At 40.8% G+C, this 26616-nt stretch overlaps 1 protein-coding gene across 2 annotated transcripts; it reads left to right on the plus strand.

Moving 5' to 3' along the window:
- Positions 1–1379: 1379 nt before the first annotated feature.
- VSIG4 (V-set and immunoglobulin domain containing 4) lies at positions 1380–26239 on the plus strand. Of its 2 annotated transcripts, XM_028522979.2 has the most exons (8): positions 1380–1538; positions 6012–6368; positions 7223–7504; positions 21106–21168; positions 21706–21783; positions 24056–24160; positions 25176–25197; positions 25510–26239. In XM_028522979.2, the coding sequence occupies exons 1-8, from the start codon at positions 1469–1471 to the stop codon at positions 25745–25747; spliced, it is 1215 nt and encodes a 404-aa protein (XP_028378780.1). In that variant the 5' UTR covers positions 1380–1468; the 3' UTR covers positions 25748–26239. The 2 variants fall into 2 exon arrangements, with proteins under 2 accessions (XP_028378780.1, XP_028378781.1); XM_028522980.2 differs by lacking the exon at positions 7223–7504 and having other exon boundaries at positions 25510–25934.
- Positions 26240–26616: the final 377 nt, after the last annotated feature.

The following is a 26616-nucleotide window of genomic DNA, read 5'->3' on the forward strand; positions in this document are numbered from 1 at the left end:
AGATTAGATGTTATTTACAAGTCAGGATAAATTTGCTGGGTGCATTTCTCCTTTGGAGGTGTTTATATTTTGAAAGCTTAGTAGACTGTGGGCAGTGCAAAACCTAGATGTAGTCTGCTGGTGGATTTATAGTCATTCCAGGACCTGTGAAGAGAAGAAATTAAGCTTCCTAGGAGGCTTACTATCATTCTCTTGTTTGTCAGGGGTCTCTATCAATTGAAAGTCATTAAAAAGTTCAACCTGAAAAACTTAAGTTTCCCTTAAAAATAAATAAAAGATCCCTTATGAGCACTAATGGGAGGCTTTCCCACCAAAAATGTTGAACTGTAGGAGAAAGTGATTCAGAACAGAGGAAAGAAGGGGAAGGGTCATCAAGGAACATGTGTAAAGGACCCATGAACAAACCAAAGAGAGGTAGGATTGAGGATGGGAGGTGGGGGTTGGTGGGGCAGGGGATAGTAGTGGGGGGGAAATGGAGACAACTGTACTTGAATATCAAAAAATAAAAAGAAAAAAGATGCCAAAATTAAAAAAATAAAGAGTATTATGCTAAATGAAATTTCTTCAGAGAAAGATAAGTACTGCGTGATGTCATTGATATGTGGAATCTAAATAACCAAATAAACAAATAAAACAGAAACAGACTCATAAATACAGAGAACAGACTGATGGTTGCTGGAGAGGAAGGAGGTTGACAGGCTTGGTGAAAAGGTAAAGGAATTGAAAAGTAGATATTGGAAGTTACAAAACAGTCATGGGGATGCAAAGCACAGCATGAGCAATATAGTCAATAATATTCTAATAACTATGTATAGTGCTAGGTGGGTACTGGTAATATCAGGGGGACCTCTTGTGAAGTGTATGATTATCTAAGCACTATGCTGTACACCTGAAAATAATATAAAATAATATTGAGTGTAAACTTTAATTGAAAACATTTTTAAAAGAGTTTTTCCAATATGAGAAATGGGAGTATATTCCCCAGTGACAGCCTTATCCAGCTGAACAGGCAGTAGTTAACACTATGATCCTGAATATTACATAGGCTAGCAATGTGGCTCTCTTCTCTGTAGTCCCACCAGAAAGAAAAACATCCCCAGACTGGAGGGAGCAAGCTTATCCCAAATGCCACCCCCAACCTCTAAGTCTTGCAGAGGAAACCTAAAATAAACACATCCTGGGACATCAAAGACCAGAGAGCCCTACTGACTCCAGAGAAAGTCAAATCAATACCCTAGTAGGGGGAGAAATTTCTTCCTCCACCATCAAACCTCTAACCTCAGGCAGAGGAGGGAGGGGGATGCTCATGTGACTTGTGCTGAAATAGGGAAGGAAGGGAAATGTGAGATAGGACTGGGAGTCCAAGTAAGAGATATAGGGAAGGAAGGGAGCTGAGCAGGCACAGACACTGGCAGCAATCAAGAGTTCAAGACTCTTTGACAGCAGGAGCCTGGAAGAAAGGACAGAAATGGCTCTGGCTGTGATGGGGCTCTTACTGGGCCTGCTGCTTCCGGACCACCTAATTGTGGTCACCTATGGTAAGGCAGAAAATGGTGGCCTGCATGCCACTGCTGACTCAGGCAAAAGGCTGGGGAGGGAGGTGGGATTGAATGTCTACTGAGGAAAGCTTATTTCTGCTGAGCAGGTGAGTTTCTCAGCCAATGGTGCAGACTTTCTCAGCTTTGAGCAGAAGACAGGGAGATAGTTGAAGGCTAATGAAGAAACCATGATGTAGGTTTCCATAGAAATTGAAAAGAATCCTCTCTTGGAAAGTATCCACATAATTTCATAGTACTTGTTTTATCTCAGGGACAGTCAGAAGGTGCCCAATGCCATCCAAATCCCTCCTCCATCTGATGTCTTTCAACTTAAATTCTACCATTATAACTTCAGAGTTTGATCCCTATTAATATACATATCTTCCACAGAAGGAATGCTGTTGAAGAGCTAGATGGGACCTTAAAAGTAACCTACATCCCCCCTTCACTATAATGAACAAATATTCAGAATATCTGTTCACATAGTTCCAGTGGCTGGTAATTCATTACTTCCCCAGGCCATCTAGCTTATACAGGTGCATCTCCAACTCTTAGAAAGTTCTTCCTCATGTTGAAGTAAGTACACTTCTCTGTGGCTTCTATCGAAAGGTCCCAGCTCTGCTTCTTGCAGACACACTGATTACAACTGTTCTCTCTGTACTGTGACAGCCCTTTACATTTCTGAGAACAGACATTGTGCCCCCTTGACTCTGCTCCAAGTTAAACAGCCCCAGATCCTTCAATTCATCTTCACAGAACTTGCTTTCTTACCACTTTCTGGAGTAACTCACTTCCCTGTGGATATGGCCCAGTTTGTCTGGGCTAGTTGTGGGAGCTTAATGCTGGACACATATCCCAAAAGTGGTTTGACTGTCCCATAGTAGCATTATTTCCTTGGGTCTTCCTCCATCTTTATTTATATCCCTGAGAATTGAGATAGCCTTTTAACAAACTAACACTAAGTAATAGCTAAATGCAACCATGAGAGGTCAAAGGGGTTCTTGCTGAACCCCTGCTTATTCCATATTCTTAGAGTGAGAGGCTGGAGGGTGTTAGCTTGGTGTCATTTTATGGTCAGAATGAATTCAGCTTTTCATAGCTGACTCATTTTAGACTATCCTATCCTGGGGCTCTGTGATCCATCAAATTCTAGAATATCAAGATAGAATTAAGTGGCCTAAGAGGTAAAAGCATTACTGGCACAATTAAGGCTTCTAAATATAGTGTTCTTTCTATAACTACAATATTTTCATTTTTTAGAGTACACTTCCCTACCTTCTTCAAATGTATTGGTTTGAGGTGGAACTTGTAGAGGCAGGGCTGGGGCTAATGGAAGCAGTTTGTAAATGGTAAATTTAAATCATGTGTGGGCATGCATGTGAGAGTTCATGTGTGTATTGTTTCTTCCTCAGACTGTTAGGTACCCCATACTTGGGAGCAGCGCTTCCATTTGAGTGATGGGTCTTACCTTACAGACCCGAGGTTCATGACTTACTGAATTGCCAACACCACCTTCCCTCTCCCTGAATCTTAGTGTCCCCAGCTCATTTGTACAGTGAGGAGATCATCTTGGTTGGTCTCAAAGGGCACTGCCTGCCAGCTGGAAAGTTCTGTAGGACTGTGGCTTCATTTCTAAAAAGCCTCTAAGGGCCAGAACCAGCTGTTAAATCTAAGATGCATGTTTAAATAAACATAATAAAAATAAATCCTAACATTTGAATTTTATAAACATCTATTACCTAAGTTACTCTTCTATCCAGGAGATACCCCAACAGAAGAAAAGTAGCCAGACACAAGGGCATGGGGTCATGGGAAGATACTCCCCTCTGTGCAATAGTAAGAGGAGGAAGATTCAAAAAGGGACCCAGTCTGAGTTCTATACAGGGGCCCACACCCAGAAAACTAGGTCTTTCCTTTCTTTAGGACTTTTGCTTTTATAGGTCCAGGGCCAGGACCAGAATGGACCCCAGTACTGTTCCCTCTTTCTCAAGTTAAACCCTTTTCCAACCAAGCCCTGGTCTTTCCCCTGAGGGGAGACAATATTTAAAGGAAATTCAATTGTTTCATGAGGAAAAAAAGAACAAGGCTTTAAAGTTCTAGGAAAGTCTTTTTAGAAAGTAGCCAACAGATGGGGGAATTCTTTTGCAGGCAGTCAGGGGACATTATCCAGCCCTAGGATAACATCATTTCAAACCATGCCAAGTAGGCCTAGGTAAGAGGTTGCTGGCTTCGGGCACAAATGAAGCCCACAAATCCTTAATAAGTTTAGGAACTTAAGAAGGTAAGAAGGCAGTATAGCTTCTGAAAGCTTTTATTTTAGAACTCCAAGCCCAGCTCTACTCATACTATCTGTGTAACTTCAGATAAGCATCTTCTGTCTCTGGGCCTCAGCCTTACCCATATGTACCATGAGGGAGTGCAACTAAGTGGTTTCTAAAAGCCCTTGGATCTGTGTCATTCCATACATCTCCAAAGTACTATCTTGCCTGGTCCCTCAAGACCTGCTGTACTAAGTACCTAACCATTTGGTAGTTTTCATGGATCCTCTCAGGTGTTGAGGTTTTCCTGAAGTAGATTTTTCCTAACCAGTCTTCCAGGAAAGTCAGGAGTATTGCTTAATATGGGCAACATTTCACATTGATTGTTATGCCAGTCCTGTTTTTGGAGGTACAGGTTACCGTGTCCTCTCTGGCTGCCCCCAAACCCAGGGATAGCCTATTACCTCCTTGTAAGTTGACAGATTCCATCAGTGTGGGAAGGATAATTCCTTACTTTTTCATGTCTTAACTTCTCCTTCAGGTAATTATTAAAGCTGACAATGATCTAGTCCAATTAATCTATTCACCCTGCAGAAAACATAGTGAATACTTCTATAGAATAACAAGAATCAAGATAAATATGAGAAGTTTCTCTTGAGACATTACACAGGACTGGCATGCTAGGTACTTTCATACCTATGAGTTCATTTGGTATTCACAATAACCCTTCATGTAAAGTTTATTTTCACCTCTATCTTATTGATAATGACCCAAAGCTCAGACAGGTATAGCAATTTATTCAAGGTCACACAGAGAAATGTAATGGTATAGCAGACTTTGAATTTATATTGGTATATATACTGGTATAAGAATACTGGTTATTCTTACTTATCATGCAGTCTTTCACTACCCTCCTGATTTCACTTGGTGCTCCTACTTAATTTTTCTTTAGATTCTCTGAGTACCACAGTGTAAGGGACCAGTTTGTTTCAGCCTGGCAAATGTGACTCAGCTCTGTATGGAAAATCTGCAGAAGTGAAGTGGTGGGCAGGAGCCAGACTTTCAAACCAGGTTTTCCCGTGGGAATGAGGCCTAGAAAATGCATACAGACTGTTATGTCTTGCTTTTGCTAAAACTCCATCACCCTGGTCCAAAACAACAAATGTGCATTGTCTATCTTCAAGGTAATTTCCAAAGCCTGTGTGAATTTTCCCAAGGACAGAGCTCATCAGCTCGCTGCCATTCCCCTCTGCTTGTTATTTTCATTTCCTTGATTATACCTAAAATGTAGACAATAATATTCTGTGTAATAGATAATAAATCTTTCTCTGATGTAAGACCCAAGAAAAACAATAAAAGCCTGTCTAGGCAAGGGTCAGGGTGCTCTCCTCTTGAGAGAGTGGCCGAGGCACTCATAGGCTCTCTCTCCCCTTGAGAGAGTAGCCGTGTTGTCCCCTTTTTCTCCACAGGACTGCTGTCTCCTGTGCATTTATTTTCTTTTTCAGTCACAATAGGCAGGCTCTGCTAGCTGGAGTCTGCCACACCACAGGATTGTTGGAAGGTATAATTCAATGCTATTGAGGTTACCCTCACTTTGGAGATTAGTACATGAGGAATAGTATAATGTTTCTTTTCTTGTGATGCCCTTTGCCTACTGTACTCTTTCTTTATGCTGCTAATGAAGGAGGATAAGAGGAGAAAAGAACAAGAAAAAGAAAGAGGATGAAGAGAAAAAGATGAACGGATGGGTGGAAGAAAGGAGAAGGGAAGGAAAAAGGAAAAAAAAATGTGATTTTTAGAAGTTTGGTCACTAACTCTGTCCCATGCCCCTATTCTGAGATGGAAGAATTGTGTCTGACTTAATTCTAGAAGTGATGTCCAGGATTGAGAAATTGGGACTGGCTGTCCATGTTCTTGACAAACAAGAGTAGGCTATGTGAGAATCCCCAGAATTTCCCAGAGAGGGTAATATGAGGCAGGCATCATAGTTCCCCCAAGGTTGGAGGGAAGACATACAAAGGCATTTTCAGCTGCTCCAGATGTCCTTACAGCAGAATGCTGCTTTGTTTCTCAGGAGGGTAGTGTGAGAATGCTTTTAAGAAAAAGGGACAAAGATTTGGGAGGGCTGGAGGAAGATTAGTGGAAAAGAGCCACCCTAGCTCCCAGGTGGATGTGTTATCAATGTCTGCATTCTTCCTCTGTTCCCCACCTTCAGGCCATCCAATCCTTGAAGCACCTGAGAGTGTGATAGGGCCTTGGAAAGGGAATGTGAATATTCCCTGCACCTATGGTCCTCTGCAAGGCTACACCCAAGTCTCAGTAAAGTGGCTGGTACAACGTGACTCTGACCCAGTCACCATCTTCTTACGTGACTTCTCCGGAGATCATATCCAGCAAGCAAAGTACCAGAGCCGCCTGAATGTCAACAATGAGGTTCCAGGAGATGTGTCCCTCCAACTGAAGACCCTGGAGATGGATGATCGGAACCACTACACTTGTGAAGTCACTTGGCAGACCCCTGATGGCACCCAAGTGGTGAGAGATGAGATCATTGAGCTCCGTGTCCAAAAACGTAAGTTACTGTTGGGGGTAGGAAATCACTGATAGGCAAAGACCTAACAGAGGACTATAATCTTAGAAAATCCTGAGAAAGTCTGAGACATCTGTTAATGTATACATAGTCTCTCATTAGTTATATGCACTAATAGGAGGAAATGGAGAGGCAGAGTATCCTCAAGGTCATCCATTTCATGGCATAATTTATTTTTTATTTAGTCTTTATTATATTTTTTCTATTGCCATTTACTTTCCTCATACCCCCCCATCCCCCAGCAATCACTATACCATTCTCCATGTCTGCTTCATGACATAATTTAAAAAGTATTGGGAAGTGTTCCTGGCTTTCAACCCTACTACTTCAAGTGTCCCAGAAATTCTAGCATCCATAACCTTGTTGCCCTTCTTGGGCTCTGGGTCTTAAAACTGATAAAAATGAGTGTATCTATTAGGATATTGGAGAATGAATTGGTACTACCAGAGAAGCTCTAGGGAAAGGGATAAAACTTAGCCAAGATAAATTTTGTTGGCTTGACAATTTTACAAATATCTGCCCCTATAATCCCAAAACTGTAGATAATCCAAAAACTCTACTTGAGCTTAAAAAACTTTTTTTAAGAGTCAGTTGAGTTTTAGCTCCAGATAATCACCCCCCAAAAAAGACAGATAGTATAAATGGTACCTAATCTTCTAAAGGAAGCTATTTTTATTTATATTGTCCTATTTGCTGCCTCCCTCCCATGTCAGGAGCCCATTTTAGTTCCCTTTGTAGATATAAACATACCCCTATACCCAGAAAGGATGATTCAACTTTATGTTCCGATATTCTTACAATTTCCCAGAGCCTCCTTTCTTGTCTTCCATTTGCAGTCTCTGTTTCCAAGCCCACAGTGACGACTGACAGTGGCTATGGCTTCACAGTGCTCCAGGGAACGAGGATTAGCCTTCAATGCCAGGCTCGGGGTTCTCCTCCCATCAGTTATGTTTGGTACAAGGAAGAGACTAACAACTCAGAACCTATTATAGTAACAAGCTTGGGTACCTTAGTCTTCACGGCTGCAGTGGTGGCTGACTCAGGCTACTATTTCTGTACTGCCAAGGGCCGGGTAGGCTCTGAGCAGCGCAGCAACATTGTGAAGTTTGTCGTCAAAGGTGAGCAACACTCTCTCTTGGTGAACATCTCAATGGACCACCTTATTCCAGATATACCTCAGTAGAGTGTCTTTATTCCAAAAAAGAGAAATTGATGTGTGTATGTTGGTGGGGGTGGGGGCTGGGAGGTATTCATTGTACGATCACAAAGAAAGAAAAATTCTGGACTGGGCACAGTAGAACTGGAGATAATGCCTGCCATGCTGTAAGTTAAATAAATAAAAGATAGTAAAGGGAAAAATGATGCTTACTAGGTACATAGTATTTGCCAGATACACTGCACAAGAACTCAACACGTGTTTTCTTATTGAATCCCACAACTATCTCATATGATAGCTATCATTACCCTCATCTTATTTTATTTTTTGGTGTGGCTCTTTTTATTTTTTATTTGTTGATTTGTTTGCAGAGATAGAGGGAAAGAGAGACATTGATTTTTTGTTGTTCCACTTATTTATGCATTTATTATCTGGGTCTTATATGTGCCCAGATCAGAGACTGAACCCGCAACCTAGCTGTATGGGGACAACACTCTAACCAAATGACCTACCTAGCCAGGGCATATCCTCATTTTAAAGAAGATACTGAGAGTCAAAAAGGGGAATCTACTTACCAACGAGCTCACAGCTAAGAAGTTGACATCAGGATTTGCACTCAGATTTTATGTTTTTTCCACTATATCCGACTGTTTCTCATGGTTGAATCAATACCAGCTCCTAGACACCCTTTGGAAACTTTTTTACTCTTTGTTTGGTTTGGTTAGTTTTTTATTGTTATTTTGTTATGTTTTGTTTTGCTTTATGGTTTTGTTATTTTGTTATGTTTGGTTTTGCTTCAGATTGCTACATGATTTCTTTAAATTTCCCTCACTTCTTTCTAAAGCCAAATGTGAGTTCTAGTTTAGGTGTCAATGAAGACTGACCCTGGTTAACCAATGCCTGGCTATTTCTTATAGCATTGTCCTGGGAACACTACAAACTATGTACATGAAGACTTCAGATGGGGGCTTAAAAGAACAGCCTAGCACTTACACATCCAAACGAGTCTTGCTGCCTTCCAGCAAACCTCTTTGGAAGGGAAGACACATATTCCAACAAATCTGCCATTGCTTAAAACATTTTGGGAACTAACTGCTTTTAGGGAATTATCTTCAGAATCACCTGAAAACTGCTATCCTCTGAGGATAGCTCTATATAAGGAAAGTGAGCAAACTGTCTCCCTCTAAACTGTGTTAGGAAACTGATTTTAACCTGATACTCCTGTGTTTGACTGAAGGGATTTGCTTCCCAAATTGAGTTGTAGTGACAATGTGAACGCTGTAGGTTTTGGTCTGCTAGTTTTGGGGGACACAAGGGCAGTCTCACTTTGAGCGAATTATATGAATACTGGCCCAGTTCACTAAAAGTTTACAATCTGGTCAAGCAGAAAGGGCAGGGAATGTCCAAAAAGTCCAACAAAATGTACTGCATAGTACATGTTGAACTTGTATTGAAAAACAAGTTAAACATTTTCACCTTTCCATAAATTAGTTCCTAGTACATCTGCTCAGGACCTTGCTTACAACCAATCAACCTATTTCTTGTCACAGTTCATACTTTCAGGCAACAAAGCAATGCTCATGATTGCTCCTACTGACAAATAAGGAAACTGAGGCTCAGAGAAATTATTCTGAACCTTCCACCTTTTCTGCTCTCTGAGCCAAGCTTCTCTCTACTGAATTTATCTGTGTCCTTCTCCTCTTAAACCTTGTCCCATCAGTCTGGTCTGCTGTTTCATCTCTGCCCCACATAGTCTCATCCCCTCATCCCTGTGCCTCACCCACTGTGTTGTTTCTCCTTTCTTGGATGGCTCTAAAGACCATGTCTTTGCTCATGATATTGGACTGTTGAGCTCTACTCACACACAAAAAAGTACAGACCTGAATTGCCCCTATGTTAGTTTTATGCTTTGCGACATCCACTTCTGGTCCCCACGCTATTATGCCAATCAGTTTGCTCTTTTTCCTATTCCTAATAGCAGCTATTTATCTTCTCCTTATCTAAGAAGATCAAGAACCCCCTCAAGATATTAATTCTATCAACCACCCTTTCTGCCTTTATATTTCCCTATGCATTTCCTCTTGGCTTAAACTACAATAAGATGTGCTTTGCTTCTCTCCACAGCAAAACTTCTACCTGAGCTCTTAAACTCAACTACTCCAACTTCCAGTTATACTAATGATTCTCTACCTAAACCTAGTATGTATGCATATATGTATGTATATACTATCTATGTAAATATGTATATATGTATGTATGTAAGCATAACACATATATATAACACATATTTGATTTTTTCTAATTAATGTTATTTAGTATTAGTTTCAGGTAAATATCACAGAGATTAAACAACCATATCCTTTACAAGCGATTCCCCCAACATTTTAAGTACGCACCTAGCACCATACATAGGTATTATACTATTATTGATTTTATTCCCTATGCTATACTTTACATCCCATGACTATTTTGTATATACCAATGAGTGCATCTTAATCCCTTCACCTTCTTCACCAACCCAACCAAACCTCATCTCCTCTGGCAACAATCAGTCTGTTCTCTGTTTGTATAAGTCTGTTTCTATTTTGTTTGTGTGTGTGTTTACTTCTTTAGATTCCATACATAAGTGAAATCATATGGTATATGTCTTTCTTTGACTGACTTATTTCACTGCATAATAGCCTCTAGGTCTATCCATGTGTCACAAATGGTAAAATTTCATTCTTTTATGGCTGAGTAATATTCCATCACATGTATGTACAACCACTTTTTTAATCCACTCATCTATTATTGGACAACAGGGTTGGTTCCATAACTTGGCTATTGTAAATAACACTGCAGTGAATTTAGGAGCGCATATATACTTTTCAAAATAGTGTTTGGGGACTTCCAGCCAAGATGGAGGCATAGGTAGATATGCTTTGCTTCCTCACACAACCAAAAGAAGGACAACAACAAATTTCAAAACAAAAATAACCACAACTACCAGAAAGTCAAACTGTATAGAAGTCCAACAACCAAGGAGTTAAAGAAGAAATATCCATCCAGACTGGTAGGAGGGGCAGAGATGGGCAGCCAGGGCACAGACTATGTACAGCAAGGTGGTGCTGGAGGACTGGGCAGGCAAGGCAGTGGATGGCAGACGAGGTGGTCCCACATTTGTGTGCAGATAAACCACAGGAGGAACAACTGGGGAGTGAGACAGACAGCACAATCCTAGGTTCCACTGTGAAAAAATAAAGCCTCAAAAACCTCTGGTTGTAAAAACCTGCAGGAATTTCAGAGTTGGGAGAAAATCCCACTCTTACAAGAAAGTCCATTAGAGAGAACCAAAGGGTCCCAGAACATACACAAGCCCATCCACCCACCCAGGAATCAGCACCAGAAGGGCCCAATTTGATTGTGGGTAGCAGGGGAAGTGACTGAAAGTGGGGCAAAAGCCAGGCAAGAGCCAATCAAGCAGCACTTATCCCTCTCTGACCCCTCCCCCATATACAGCACCACAACACAGCCAAGTGGGTTGCCCTGTCAGGGCAAATACTTAAGGCTCTGCCCCTTACTATATAACAGGAGCACCAAGACAAAGAAATATGGATCAAATGTAAGAACAGATCAAAACTCCAGAATCATAGGGGTGCCAGAAGGAGAAGAGCAAGAAGTTGAAAATGATTTTCAACAAATAATGAAGAAAAATTTCCCCAATCTGGTCAAGGAAATAGACTTCCAGGAAGTCCCGGAGTTCAGAGAGCCCGAAAGGACTTAAATATAAGTTGAGACACTATCAAAGTCCTGGAAGAGAACATAGGCAGGAAAATCTCAGATATTCCATGCAGCAATATTTTCACTGACATGTTCCCTAGAGCAAGGGACATAAAGGAAACAACAAACAAATGGGACCTCATCAAAATAAAAAGCTGCACAGCTAAAGAAAACAGCATTAAAATGAAAAGAGAACCAACTGTATGGGAAAACATGTCTTGATTATTGAAGTATTTTTTTTATTTTGATGTTGTGATTGAGTATTTTCTGTTACCTTGTCTTCCAAATTGCTGATTTGATCTGATTTATCCAATCTGATATTAATGCTTTTTAGTGTAGTCTTCATTTTATTTATTTATTAATTTTATTGTTATTCAATTACGGTTGTCTGCATTTTCTCCCCACCACTCTCCACCCCCCAGCCCAGCCAAACCCACCTCCCTCCCTTGCTCCTACCCTCCCCCTTGGTTTTGTTCATGAGTCCTTTATAGTAGTTCCTGAAAACCCTTCTCCCCTCTGGCCCCTCCCCCTCCCCTCTGGCTATTGTTAGATTGTTCTTAATTTCAATGTCTCTGGTTATATTTTGTTTGCATTTTTCTTTTGTTGATTATGTTCCTGTTAAAGGTGAGATCATATGGTATTCGTACTTCACCATGTGGTTTATTTCACTTAGCATAATGCTCTCCAGTTCCATACATGCCATTGCAAAGGGTAGGAGCTCCTTTATATTCTTCATTTTGAATATTGTATTCTTCATTTTTGACTGGCTGTTTTCTTATGGTTTATATGTCCTTTTTACACTGCTGAAGTTCCCAGTGAGCTCCTTTCTTGTAACCATTGCTTTGAACTATCTGGTAGATTGCTTGCCTATGTTTGATTTTGTTCCTTTTTGAGATTTCTCCTGTTCTTTTGTTTTGGGCATGTTCCTTTGTCTCCTTATTTTGTCTTCCTCTCTGTGTTTGTTTCTAGGTATTTGGTAGATCTATTTGTCTCTCAGTCTTGGTAGGGTGGCCTTATGTAGTGTCTTGTGGGTCTAAGTGGTACACTCTTTCTGATCACTTGGGCCAGGTGCTCCAGCAGTGTCTCTTGTGTGGGTTACATGAGCCCTGCTTAGTTGAGTCTTGATGTGTTTTTGGCCCATCTGTGAGTATTGGCTGACCCTCATGAAGACTGACACTGACCACAGTGTATAAGCTGCTTGGAGATGAAATGTAATTTGCCTCAACAGGGACTGTTGCCTATTGAGCCCTCCCTTTGGTTATATTGTTTGTGGAGCTAATCAGGTAGTGTTTTGCTGTGGTTTGAAGCCAATCATTGGGTGTGTTAGTTCTGAGGTTGCTTGGGAGAGTCTCACATGCAGGTCAATGTTAGATACTGCCTGTGATCATATCTGGGCTTCCTGTTAGGAGCTACATGTGATCCATGGTTGGTAGCTGCTTTGCTGGGCCTAGGTGAATGTGAGTTAGGCCAAGCTGCATACCAGGTCCTGGTGCCATCAGTAGCAAGTCTGGGAAAGTTCAGAAAAAGTCCCAAGGCACCCCAAGATCTGCTTCCACTTGCTGGCTGCTTGTTAAACTCAGCCTCAGAAAGAGCCTCAGGCAACACATGAGTTACATAAAGCAGGTTCTCAGTGAGTCACCAGGTAGGGGCAAGTGGTGTTCACCAGGTTAATATAGATTCAAACTTGGCACCAGTGCTGGGTTAGAAGACATTCAGCAAAAGTTTCAGTGTACACCAAGCCCAGCTGCCATTCCTTGGGTCCTGCAGACGTTTGTAGTAGAACAGTGTTTCCGGGTATCATCAGGGTGGGGCCAGTAGTGTTCAACAGGATAAAACACATTAATATTTGGCCCTGTGAATGGAGAACTCTACACAGGAACAATGGGACCTGTTGAGAGTTTTTCTGGAAAGACTGCATATGGGCCCAGTCTGGCTGCCACCAGTAGATCCTCCAGCCAGGTTCAAGCTTGTCAAGCCAGGGCCTCAGGGGGTCAACAGGGTGAGACTAATGTAGGCTCCCAGGTTAATGCCATTTTGGGAGTGGGGGCTAACCCAATGCAGAAATGCTGGTGCTGATTTGGCACATGGGGAAAAATGGCCCTCACTCTATAGCCACATAACTCTGTCTCTCCTCGTATGTCTTTGACACTCCCTCAATGTGCCTGAAATCCTTCTTCAAGAGTTTTTCAACAAAGTTTGCAACCAAGATCCAGGCTGTGGGATGCCAACAGATCACTCTGTCAGGAGCATGCTTTAGAGTATGGAACCTTGGGGAGTTGGCAGGGTTGGGATAGGGCATAATCCCAGGCTAGTGCTGTATGCAGGGGTGTGCTATAACTAGGAAAGATGACATCTTAGGTGGTATGGGTCAGGGACTCAGCACAGGGACATTAGTGGCTATCTTTCCAGCCCTCCCCACACAACCCAATCTCTCCCTGTATGACTCTCATCCCCTCTGAGTTGATGACCCTCTTCTAGAGCCCAGGGTGAGTGCTCATGAGTGAGATTTTTTGTGCCGACCCTTTAAGAGGACACCTGGGTTCCTAGCAGTCTTCCTCTCACCTGGGCAGACAGAATCCCCTCTGATTTTCACAGCTAGATATCATGTGGGCTCTTCTTTCCAGCACTGGTTCCCTAGCCTGGGGAGCCTGACATGGGTTTGGGAACCCTCACTCCTACAGGGAGACCTCTGCAGCTAAGATATACATTGGGATTCTCAATACCTCAGGTGAAAGTGGGGCCAGCCCCTTTTTGCATCTCTTACCCTTTTACCAGTCTTTATGTGGCTTATTCTGCATATCCTTAGTAATAAATCTTGTTCAGCTAGTCCTCAGATGGTTATCCAGTTTGATTGTTCTATAATTTAGTTCTAATTTTGATATGGTTCTAGGAGGAAGTGGGTATAACTTCCACCTCCTCTGCCACCATCTTGGATCCCTCTATATATGTTAAATTTAAAAAGCTTTCTCTCTATCTGTTGCCCCATCTCTGTGGCCACTACAAACCTCATGAAACAGGTAGTTTCTGCTGGAAGTTCTTCCCAATTTACCACAATATAACTTTGTAAATTGGAGTTATTACTGACCTCCAAATTACCAAAGTTCAAGACCTGTCCATTCATACCCATCCTCCTCAACATTTCTGTAGCAATGGACCCTGTTAAACATTCCTTCCTCTTCAAGCTCTTTCAAACACTAATGGTGTATCAACACCACAACTCTATTTTGGTTCTCCTAAGACCTATCTGACTGATTCTTCTTAGAACCCCTTGCTGGTTCTTCCTTCATTCATACTTCCATTATAAGTTTTCCCAAAGACTGAGTTCTTCTTCCTTTCTTCCCATTTCCCTATAGCATTTTATCAGAATTTATAATCTTTTCTCTAAGCAGTTTCAGCAGACTTTTAAATAAACTTCCCATGTCCATCTATTATCACCAAACCATCAACTTCTTCAGCATATATTATCTATTTTATGTTGTCAGGTGTAAAATTCATTACTAGTTCTCCATAGTCCAGGGAAGTATGTGGCACAGAGGAGACACTTAATGAATGTTTGTCAATAAATGGACAAAATATGCTTTTCATCACTTTGAATATTCCATGTCAATCTCTTCTGGCCTAAAATGTTTCTGCTGAGAAATCAGAAGACAGTTTTATGGGAGCTCCTTTGTAGGTAATTAATGGCCTTTCTCTTATGGCTTTTATTGTTCTCTCTTTGTCTTTGAGCTTTGCCATTTTAATTATGATGTGTCTTGACCCTGGCTGGTGTGACTCAGTGGGTTGAGTACTAGCCTGTGAACCAAAGAGGTGCCAGTTTGATTCCCAGTCAGGGCACATGCCTTGGTTGCTGGCCAGGTCCCCAATAGGGGGGCATGCAAGAATCAACCACACATTGATCTTTCTCTTCCTCTCTTTCTCCCTCTATTCTTCTCTATCTAAAAATAAACCAATACAAATTTTTAAAAATAATTATGATGTGTCTTGGTGTGGGCTTTTTGGGTCCTTCTTGTTTGGGACTCTCTGCACTTCCTAGGCTTAGTGTGTCTTTTTTCTTTATCAGGTCAGAAAAGTTTTCAGTCATTATTTCTTCAGATAACTTCTCTATCTCTTGATCTCTCTCTTCTCCTGGTAGCCCAATGATACAGATGTTATTACATTTCATTTGTGCCAAAGGTCCCTTAAACTATCTTTATTTTTTTAATTATTTTTTTTCTTTTGCTGCTCTGAATGGGTGTTTTTTTTTTCTACCTTGTCTTCCAAATCACTGTTTCAATCCTCTGCTTCATCTAACTTACTGATTATTCCTTCCAGTGTATTATTTATTTTAGGTATTGTATTCTTCATTTCTGACAGGTCCACAGGTATGGTTTCTATGTCTTTTTTCATGCTGTTGATCACCCTTATAATCATTACTTTGAATATTATATCTGATAAATTTCTTGCCTTCATTTCATTAAGCTCTTCTTCTGGAGAATTCTTTTTCTTTCATTCGAAGCATATTTATTTCACTGTCTCCCTATTTTGGCTGCCTCTTTGTATTTGTTTTTATGTGTTAGATAGATATGTTATGACTCTCAGTCTTGGTAGGGTGGTCTTATGTAGTAGGAGTCCCATGGGACCTACTGGCACAGTCTCCCTGATCACCTGAGGTGGGTGCTCTAAGAATGTCCCTTGTGCATGTTATGTGGGCCCTCCTGCTATAATTGAATCGTAATTGTTATCGGTCCATCCACGTGTGGGATTGACCCTCAGGCTGGCTAACTTTGAGGCTCAACCCCCAACACAGTGTGCAAGCTGCTGTGCAGGTGCTCATCGAACAAAGCAGAATTCAACTCAGTGGGTTTTGGTGCCTGCTGAAATCTTCCTGTGGATATGCTGCTTTTTAAGCTTATTGTATGCTGCTCTGCTCTTGTTTGAAGCTGGCCACTGGGTATGTTCTGAGCCTCTTTGGAGGGACTCTGTGGAGACCAATGTTAGACGCTGCCTGTGACTGACCCTGGGCAATTTGTTATGAATTTGTTATGAATCTGGAGCTATCAGTGATCCACAGCTTGTGGCTCCCTCTGCTGGGCCTGGGTGAGTGCATAAAAGACCAAGCTACACACTAAGGATGGCTTTTACCACCACCAGGCCTGAGAGTGTGTCAGCAAAATTCTCAAACCACCCAGATATCTGCCTTCAGCTACAGGTTGCCTGTTAGGCTTAGTAACTGAAAGAGCCTCTGTCTATACTGCTCAGCAGGGCTTAAACTCCACAGGGTAGAGAAGAGGGATTTCAGCAGGTAGCTCTATTATTTCCCCCCAGGCTGATGCCGCTTGGAGAGGAGTAGAGTGCCCAAGAAAGATGGCTTCTTTAGTATGGGGGAACGACTCAGCAGAGGGATCCTGGCAGCTGAACTTTCAGCTCTCTCCCCAAAACCTCCAATCCAAGAGTCTTTTCAAAAGCTCTAGTCTGTTTGAAAAAAGAGCCTCAGAACATACCCAGTGGCCTCTGCTGGAGCCCAGGGTGAGTGGCTGTGAACAAAATTTTGTGTTTTGGCCCTTTAGGAGGTTGGCTGTCTCTCTAGCCATCTTTTCCTGGTGGGCAGAAACTCTGCTGCTTTTCACAGCCAGATGTTATATGAGCATCTTTCCTGGTTCTTGTGCTCTAGTCTAGGAAGCCTGGCTCAGGGTTCAGACCCCATACTTCTCAGGGTGAACCCCCCTCATACATCAGATATCCCTCTAGAACTTCATCTGCTTTTCTTGGAAGTCTGGCCAGTTCTCTTGCACCTTTGTACTACCCACCAGTCTCTATGTGGCTTCTTCTGTATGTTCTTGGTGATAAGACCTCTCTTCGCCCTGGCTGGTGTAGCTCAGTGGATTGAGCACGGCCACGAACCAAAGCATCGCAGGTTTGATTCCCAGTCAGGACACATGCCTGGGTTGCAGGCCACGGCCCCTAGCAACCACACATTGATGCTTTTCTCTCTCTCTTTCTCCCGCCCTTCCCTCTCTAAAAATAAATAAATAAATCTTTAAAAATAAAAGACCTCTCTTCAACCACTCTTCAGCTGGTTATTCAGGATTATTTTTTCTATAATTTGGTTGTAATTCCAGTTTATTCCTGGGTGGAGATTAGTGTAGCTTCCACCTAATCTGCCATCATCTTGGATCTGCATTCTTCTACCATATAAATTTAGTTATTTACTTGGTCATTACCAAAGAGACTGCCATTGATTCTTAGTATACTATAATATAGTTTGGATTATGCCCACTTAATTTCAATAGCATACAAAATTTTTGTTTCTATATAACTATATTCTTCCTTTTTTATACTGTTATTATAACAGATTATATTTTATACATTATAATCACATCGACACAGATTTATAATTATTGCTTTATGTAGTTATATTTTATTTTTATTTTTTAAATTTTATTTTAGTCATTGTTCAAGTACACTTTTCTGTCCTTTACACCCATCCCAGCCCACTCATCCATCCCTCCCCACCTCCCTCCCATTTCCACCCCCCCCCAGTTTTTGTCCATGTGTCTTTTATACTTGTTCCTGTAAAACCTTCCCCTTTTCCCCTGAAATTCCCTCCCCTTTCCCCTCTGGTTGCTGTCATCCTGTTCTCTATTTCAATGTCTTTGGCTATATTTTGCTTGTTTGTTTGTTTTGTTGTTTAGGTTCCTGTTAAAGATGAGATCATATGGTATTTGTCTTTCACTGCCTGGCTTATTTCGCTTAGCATAATGCTTTCCAGCTCCATCCATGCTGTTGCAAAGGGTAGGAGTTCCTTCTTTCTTTCTGCTGCATAGAATTCCATTGTGTAAATGTACCATCGTTTTTTGATCCATTCATTTACTGATGGGCACCTAGGTTGCTTCCAGCACTTGGCTATTATAAAGTGTGCTGCTATGAACATTGGGGTGCATAGGTTCTTTTGGATTGGTGTTTCAGGGTTCTTAGTTATCTTTTAAAACAGATAGAAAAAAGTATTACAAACAAAAACACATTTACAATCTATACTTATGCAGTTTTATTTACTGATGCTTTATTTCTTCACCTTGATTCAAGTAACCATCTAGTGTCTTTTCATTTCAGCCTGAAGAATTTTCATTAAAATTTCTCATAAGGCAGATCTGGTAGTGATAAACTTTCCCAGCTATTGTTTATCTTAGTGTCCCTTAATTTCTTCTTCATTTTTTGAAGGGTAGTTTTGCTAAATATGAAATTGTTGATGGATACGTGGGTTTGGTGGGGGCTTTTTTTTTAGTACTTTAAATATGTTGTCTCAGTATCTTATGGCCTCCATATTTCCAATGAGACATCAACAATTAATCTTACTGAGAATCACTTTGTATAATGACTTGCTGCTCTCTTTTTCTGCTTTCAATATTGTTTCTTAGGTTTTGACTTTCATTATGTGTCTAGGTTTGGGTAATTTTCCTACCTAGAATTCATTGAGCTTCTCTACCTGCAGATTAAATATTTTTCATATAATTTGAATTCTTTGACATTATTTTCTAAAATATTATGTCTACCCTGGCCAGGTTGCTAAGTTGGTTGGAGCATCATCCCATACACCAAAAAAAAATTGCGGGTTTGATTCTTGGTCCGGGTACATACCTAGGTTGCAGGTTCCAGTCAGGGTGTGTATGAGAAGAAACTGATCAATGTTTCTCTCTCACATTGATGTTTCTTTTTCTGTCTTCCCCCACCTCCTTCTGCTATCTCTAAAATCAATAAACATATCCTTAGGTAAAGATTAAAAAATAAAGTATTATGTCTGCCTTTTTAAAAATCTTTTTTTTCCCTAGAACTCCCATTGCCTGTATTTTGGTATACTTGATGTTGTCCTATGATCTCTGAGGAGCTGCTCATTTCTTGTCATTCATTTTTTTTCTATTCCTTGAAGTGGCTCATTTCAACTGTCATATCTCCAAATTTACTGATTTTTTTTCTGCCTGTTAAAATTTGCTCTAGTATATTTTTCTCCCCATTAGTAATTTTTTTCCTTTTAATTATTGTGCTTTTCAACTCCAGTATTTCTAGGTGTTTCCTGTTTTATAATTTCTGTCTCTTTATTGATTTTCTCTAATTGGTTTGAATTGTGCTCATTCTCTTAGCTTTTTAGACATGATTCTCTGTAATTTTTAAAACATATTTAAAATAGTTGTTTTTTATTAAAATTACTTATTTATATTTAGAGAGAAGGGAAAGAAAGCAGAAAGAGAGGGAGAGAAACATTGATGTGTGGCTGCCTCTCATGTGTCCCCCACTGGGGACCTGGCCCACAACCCAGGCAAGTGCCCTGACTGGGAATCGAACCGGTGATCCCCTGGTTCATAGGCCAGCACTCAGTCCCCTGAGCCACACCAGCCGGGGCTAAAATAGTTGTTTTAAAATATTTTTCTAGTACTTCCAATATCTGTGTTTCCTCAAGGACCATTTCTACTTATTTTATGCCTGTTTGTAACCAATACTTTCTACTTTCTTTTCACGTCTCATATTTTCTTTGAAAACTGAACTTTTTAAATATAATATGGCTGCTCTGCAAATCTATTTTTTTTCTCTCTTTCTTACCAGCACTTGTTGTTGGCACTACTTGTTATACTAGTTGCTGTTTGTTCATTTCATGGCTATTCTGAACTTATTCTGTATAGTCTTCTATATTCATTGTCATGAATGGCCACCACATCTCTACTCTCTACTGGGTTACCCTAGTGGCATGCTAATAACTGAATAAAGATTTCCTTAGGTACCTAGAACCAAGAAATTTCCCTGTCTTCACTAAAGGGCTTTATTGCCTTTTAAAATTATCTTAAACACCTACCTAGGAAGTTTATAACTGTCTCATAGCCTTCATTTCCTGCTTTTCAGAGCCTTCAGGCTAGACAAAGGTAAAAAATTATGGCCTTATCACGTATTTCCTGAGTATGTGCCCAGCTCTATGTATGTGTGTTTTTCAAAGTCCCTATGGATATCTCATTCCTTGGTTTAAAAAAAAATGTTTTTTTTTTGTTATGCTCTTGTTTCTGTCAACTGTTATTCATTTCTTCAAGCAGCTGTGTGACAAATTTTTCTCCCTGGGGAGAGTTTTAGCACTGACTGACCAATAAAGACAAGCCTTTTGAATCAGGTCTTTTAAGAAACTGTTACACAAGTCAAATAATGACAATTGTTTGGGAATTAAATCTTTTCTGTTTACTCCAGCACTTGGAATTGGGTTTTATTTCAAGGCTACTACTGGACTGTTGAGAGATAATGGGGCTAAGATAAATTAAAATGCCATGAAGTGGGCACGTTCTTAACAAGAATGGGGTGTTTCTGGGAACATGCAAGCATTTGGCTAATTTCCAAAATTCTAAAAAGGAAGCTGATTATAAAAGTTTTGCCAGTCATTTTGTACATTTATGAACAGGTAAATATTCAGGGGTTATTAATCTACCATTTCCACTGACATTACCCACAGCCACCTTCTTTGCAATACTTTGTAATTCTCTAAAGAGAATAAACAGCCAAAAATTAGTTAACATTACTAAAAACAAAGTCTGTTTTTCACATCCAACTTAAAAGACCCTCTGCACTCTACCTACACATTTCTTTTGTGTCTATGAACCCTGGGTAAATAATGCGGCCTTAGAATGATTTTAAGTATAAAGAGGTAACACACAAATTTTTACCATCATGAGAGAATTGTTGAGATAGGTCCAATGGAGGACCTTACCAGCCTTTACTTACTTTTCAATTTTTCTAGGTCATTTCTGTTCTCTCAAGGGTGTTGGGGACCTTGACTGAGCTACTTTTCCTTTACAGACTCCTCAAAGTCACAAAAAAACCAGAGTGAGGCACCTACAACCATGCAATCCCCTTTGGCAAGTAAGTTTTACTAAGGTTGTTTTTAACTGAGAGGTCTGAAATGGTGTCATAAAAGCCAAGTGGGAGTGTCCAATGACATTATATAGTGAACAAGAGGTCTCTGGATCCCTCAGAGAGAACAGCAATAATGCAATAAAAATAAAATAAAGATAGCAAGGATTTAAGGGTTATGAAAAAGTAGAACCATGAATATATATATTCTTCTTTGTGAGAACTTCTGAAGCAAAAGTAAGGAAATAGAATAATCCCATGGGAAAAGAGAAAACTGAAGACTTCTGCCCATAGTCTCACTTTCTGTGGGACTTTGAATATGTTACCTCCTGTATTTGGACATTCTTCCCACTTCCAACAGTAATAAACTAATGAAATAATAAACTTGTACTCATCTCCTAGTACAAGTGATCAATGGCATGGCCAGAAATTCTGGGAAGCTCAGTACAAATGTCCAGAGAAATATCCCAAACTTTACAGTTGCTCTCTATATTCCAGTTCCTGGATGTAAGAGGGTTCTCAGATCCTAATAGCCTGTTTTCATAGGAACACCCACAGTGAACTCATCCTGGGCCTGGACCACTGAAGGGCATAGCTACTTTGGGGATACCAGTGCTAGGCCAGGTAAGGGCAATGTCACAACTTCTATTCATTCTTTTTGGATTTAAAGTTTACACCTGACACTTTCCATGATATACCTTGTCCTAAGGAAATTTAACCTCGCAACCACTACTTGCTATGGTTTACAGTTTAGGCAATGGTGAAAGACCCTGGAGATGAGAAGGGTAGGTGGGCTGGAGAGGGAGAGATGTAGATCCAGGGATGAGCAAAGTCAGAGTGGGGTTAAGGGAAGTGGTAGATGTGTTCTTAGTTGGTTCTTATTGCCATACTTTACAAACATTTTAAGCAAGAAGAAAAATGGTTGCCCTGGCCTATTTCTCAGAGCTCACCAGACCACCTCATGGTCCTTCAACAAGATTATTGGTGTCTAGTGTTGCAGGGATCCTAGACTCCTAGTCTACAATAGGCATCTGTTTTGATCGGTTTGTGTTAGTTCAATGACTATCATTCTTGATCTCATCTTCTAGCTACCTATAATTCATGGTGGACTTGTTAATACTCCTGTACTTTTGCAGTCCAGGTTGCAGAGCTTCTTGGATGTCTCCAATCACAGCCCATACCTAATTGGTGTGCCACCTTTGTATTGCCACCTTTGGTTTGAAGGCTGCCATAACTGTATACCTCTCCCAGGGCAATATCCAGTGGTAGAAGGGAGGTTAGAAGATACCTCTTGGAGAGCTGGTTTGGGAAAATGATAAATTAATCCTGCGCAGAATAGGGATTCTCAAAATTCAGGTCTGTGCTTTACATTCTCTATCAAGTTTTTCACTACTTAACTCCCTCCAAGGAAGAATCTTCCTTTTATCTGTGTCACTTTATAGTTTGGGTTCTCTCAACTCCAACCAGAGATCTGAGGACCACTAATACCAGATTTCTAAGAAAGAATATTTTGAGATCTGGTAAAAACAAAGCCAGCTGCAGCAGCAAATTCTAAGAACATCGGGATTATTTTACCTGTCCCTCTTTATCCTTTGATCCTGCCCCCTAGATTCAGAATATTGTAGCTGCAGTACATTAGACATGACCCAATCTTTTTCTTGAAATTATAGGAAAGTTAGGGCCTAGTCAAGAATTTGACTAAAGTAATTGTATTTATTTTTCTATGACTGCTACAAAGATTACGCCAAACTTAGTGACTTAAAATAACACAAATGTATTATCCTACAATTTTTTAAATTTTATTTTAATTGTTGTTCAAGTGCAGTTTTCTATCTTTTACTCCCATCCCAGCCCACCCACCCAGCCCTCCCCACCTACCTCCATTTCCACCCTCCCCTAGTTTTTGTCCATGTGTCCTTTATACTACAGGAACAAGTATCCTACAATTATAGAGATCAGAAGTCTGAAACACTTAGCTAAAATCAAGATGTCAGCAAGGCTGTGCTCTTTCTGGAGACTTTGTGACAGAATCAGTTTCTTTGTCCTATTCATCTTCTAAAAATGACCCACATTTCTTGGCTCTTGGCCCCCTCACACCATTTTTAAAAGTAGCAAATTTCCTTCCTTAAATCTCTGATTCCTACCTCTTTTTCTGTTTCCCTCTTTCACTTTTACAAAACCTTTGTGATTACATTGAGTCCACCCAGATAATTCAAGATAATTTCTCCATCTCAATGTCAGCTAATTAGCAACCTTAAATCAATCTGCAGTATTAACTTCTCTTTACAACATGAACTAACAGTGATTCTGGGGATTTGGATAGGAACATCTTTTGAGGACCAATATTCTGCTTACCACAGCAACACAGCAAGTAAATAACAGATCCAGGACTAGAAGCCCAGTCTAGTTATTTCCTTCAGTTTGTAGACATGATTGGAATAGGTAACCCAGGAGACTCCATGGAAATACGTTTTGAGGGAAAAGAAACCTGAGTACTTGGCCAGAGAGTGTAAAGGAAAGAATTTTATGGTTACAAGTAATTAACAAAACTCTCAGCATTTTTGTGAAGCTGATAAGTTAGGGTACTACTGTCTCCTCTCTAATAGAAGGTGAAAACCTCTTGTCTTGGTCCCAAGAAAAGCATGGAGGACTATGAGGCATATGAGCCATCAACCAGTGGGTTTGGAAGAACTTGTTTACACACGAAGTCTCTAGCTTCTCTCAAGTCTTTGTCATAGGAGTGGGATTTTGTTTGTCTCTCTGACTAGCTTAGAAATTTAGGAGAAGATAGAAAATGAAAAGAAAGATGTGTGGGTCAGTGTGGGCTGATTATTTGAATCTCAGTTTCTGAAAAAAATTTTAACCAAATACCACTTAGTGTTGTTTTGCTTTCTAGGAAAGGGCCTGCCTATCTTTGTCATAATTCTTATCATCTCCCTGTGCTGTATGGTGGTCTTCAGCATGGCTTATATCATGTTCTACAGGAAGAAGTCCCAACAGGGTGAGTTATGAGTATGACTGGGTGACTCTTGGTCATTCATTTATTTCAGCAGCATTGTTGAGTATAAACTCTGTATCAGGCATTTTGTTAGGCATTTCAAAGAGTTCCAAGCCTAGTTTGGGAGTGAAGGTAAGGGTAAGTAAAGACAGACATGAAAGCCAACAGTAATAATACCACTTATAAAATTAATTTACAGATCTTTGGTATGCAACATAGTGCAGCCATCTCTGTAATGAGATGTCTAATAAGGATGAAAGAGAAGGAGAAGTCATAATCTTTGGCTTTGAGTTGCTTACAATTTATTTAGGGGATTTAATGCAGAAGCATGGAGTTTATCAGTAATGACACATAGCAATAAAACCTATGGACTCAAAGCCTGGAGTTCAATAAAATAATTTGTTGTGGTGTAATGCACACATTTCCAGTTGAAAGATTGTAAGTTCGTAGAGAACAGTAAAAAAAGACATTCATCTTTGTACCAAACTAGCCTTTGGAATGTAGATATTCCAAACATTCCACACTTGCATGGAATATAGATATTTCTCCTAGGGGGCAATGGTGACCCACTTCAAGACCTATTTCTGGACCTTTCCTGGGTACAGGGTTGGGATGAGTGCATTTGGGAATGGTGTAGGCCATGGTTCCTGATCTCACACTAATCAGCCCCTACTGTCTAGACTCTGTCTGGCCTGGCTGCCAAGTTTCTCACAGGGACTCCCTGGGTATTTTAAACAAGACTCCTGGGTGGGAAGTGGATTCAGGTCCAATGCCCTGAATAAGAAACTGTTCCAGCCCAGTGTCCTGAGTCACAGTACCAGGTGTGCTTTCTCTTCCTTTCCCTGAGAAATCTATATCCCTGTTTCAACTCATCTTCCCAGTTGTTGGAAAGCTGAACTAATTGATATCCTTCTCTATGCCTCCTTTTCCCATACCTTTGACTGGTACCCAGAGCCCATGCTTAGCCCTTGTCCACTCCCGATGGAGATTTCTGACCTGATTTCTCCTTCTTTTCTAGATAATGTCTATGAAGTCTTCAGGTAAGACAGTCTCTCCTCTTTTATCTTCTCTTCCCCTGCCCTCAATTCTATAGGTCATTGGCATGGAGGAAAGGGGGTTTGGCACAAAGGCCTTTAGGGTCAACACAGATTTCTTCACTTTCCGAAACACTCCCTGAAGTTCTGTAGTGGCCCCCAAAATGCACAGAATAATTCAGGTCCACTAGCCCTCTGTTCCTACAATGTATGGGTGACAGCCTGTGAATCAGTTGACAAGAATTGGGGTACAAGGGTGGGAAACCAGAGTCCCAGCCTCAAGTCCTTTCTTATGTGTGGTGGGCTCTTGGGCCACAGGGTGAATTCCAGGGAGGCCAGTGACCCTGATGAAACAATGAGAGTGCCCATCTTCAAAAGTGGCTGCTACAGTGAAGATCCAGCTTCCTGGACTCTGGGCAATGGCTACTCTGATGAACCTTGCCTGGACCAGGAGTACCAGATTGTTGCCAGGATAAATGGTGACTATGACTGCCTGCTGAACACAGTTTCCCTGGATCATGAGCTTCTGACCGCCGAGGGCAAGAGTGTCTGCTAAAACTGCCATACTAGGCCAAGGTTGCTGACATAATTGCCTTTTAATTCCTGTTTTTTTTTTTGTATGGTCTCTCTTCTCTTCCTGGATAGCCCAACATATCTTACCTGCCAACACTGGTATCCCTAAGTGTGACTGGCTTTGCCTAAGAAATTGCCACAGGCACACAAGCAAGCCTGCTTCTGGGTTAGGTCCCGAGCCTTCTAGTATCCCTGCATGGGGCTTCTGCTGTATCTCTCCAAGCACCAGAGGGAAATTCTCATAGCACTAAGACACCACTTACCTTTGGCATCTTCTCACCAGAAGACCAGAGGGAGGTTCAGTTCTGCCAGCTCAGGAGACCAGTTATGTCTAGAATCATTTCCTTCTTTCCAAAACTATGTTTTAACTTGAAATTGTCATGTAATAGGCCATGGTTCAGTTCTTCTCTTTACTGTGAGTCTAGTGCTCTGATATTCTTCTGATGCTCAATAAATATCTAATTATAATTGCAACCTTGGTTGTATTGGTCTTGTCTCAAGCACCTACCAAGAATGATTAAAGTGAGACTAGTTGAGATGATTGGGGCCCTGGGAGTATAAACAGCACCTTTGTTTTTTGGTTTTTCTTCTTCCCACCCATGCCACCCTTACCTCACTTCAGCAGTGGGCCAAGCTAAAACACAATGAATCTTTGGAAAAATAGTACTCAACTGCCTTCCATTATTCCCTTCTCAATCATCCTGCGGGATCCCCCTGGATGACTCTTACCAGGTCGATTGCAAACCTGAAAAAAAGGAGCCCATATTCTATCTCAGGAGACTGTGGTTGCAGAGATAAAGGGGCCCTCCTCTTTCCAAAGTACACATGCACCACCCTCAAGGATTTCCACTT

The sequence above is a fragment of the Phyllostomus discolor genome, chromosome X, assembly GCF_004126475.2.
Source record: "Phyllostomus discolor isolate MPI-MPIP mPhyDis1 chromosome X, mPhyDis1.pri.v3, whole genome shotgun sequence".
Classification (NCBI taxonomy): domain Eukaryota; kingdom Metazoa; phylum Chordata; class Mammalia; order Chiroptera; family Phyllostomidae; genus Phyllostomus; species Phyllostomus discolor.

Coding starts and splice junctions, on each gene's coding strand:
- VSIG4 (XM_028522979.2), top strand. CDS start 1,469: ATGGCTCTGGCTGTGATGGGGCTCTTACTGGGCCTGCTGCTTCCGGAC. Junction 1,539..6,011: donor CCTAATTGTGGTCACCTATG/GTAAGGCAGAAA, acceptor CCCCACCTTCAG/GCCATCCAATCCTTGAAGCA. Junction 7,505..21,105: donor TGTGAAGTTTGTCGTCAAAG/GTGAGCAACACT, acceptor TTTCCTTTACAG/ACTCCTCAAAGTCACAAAAA.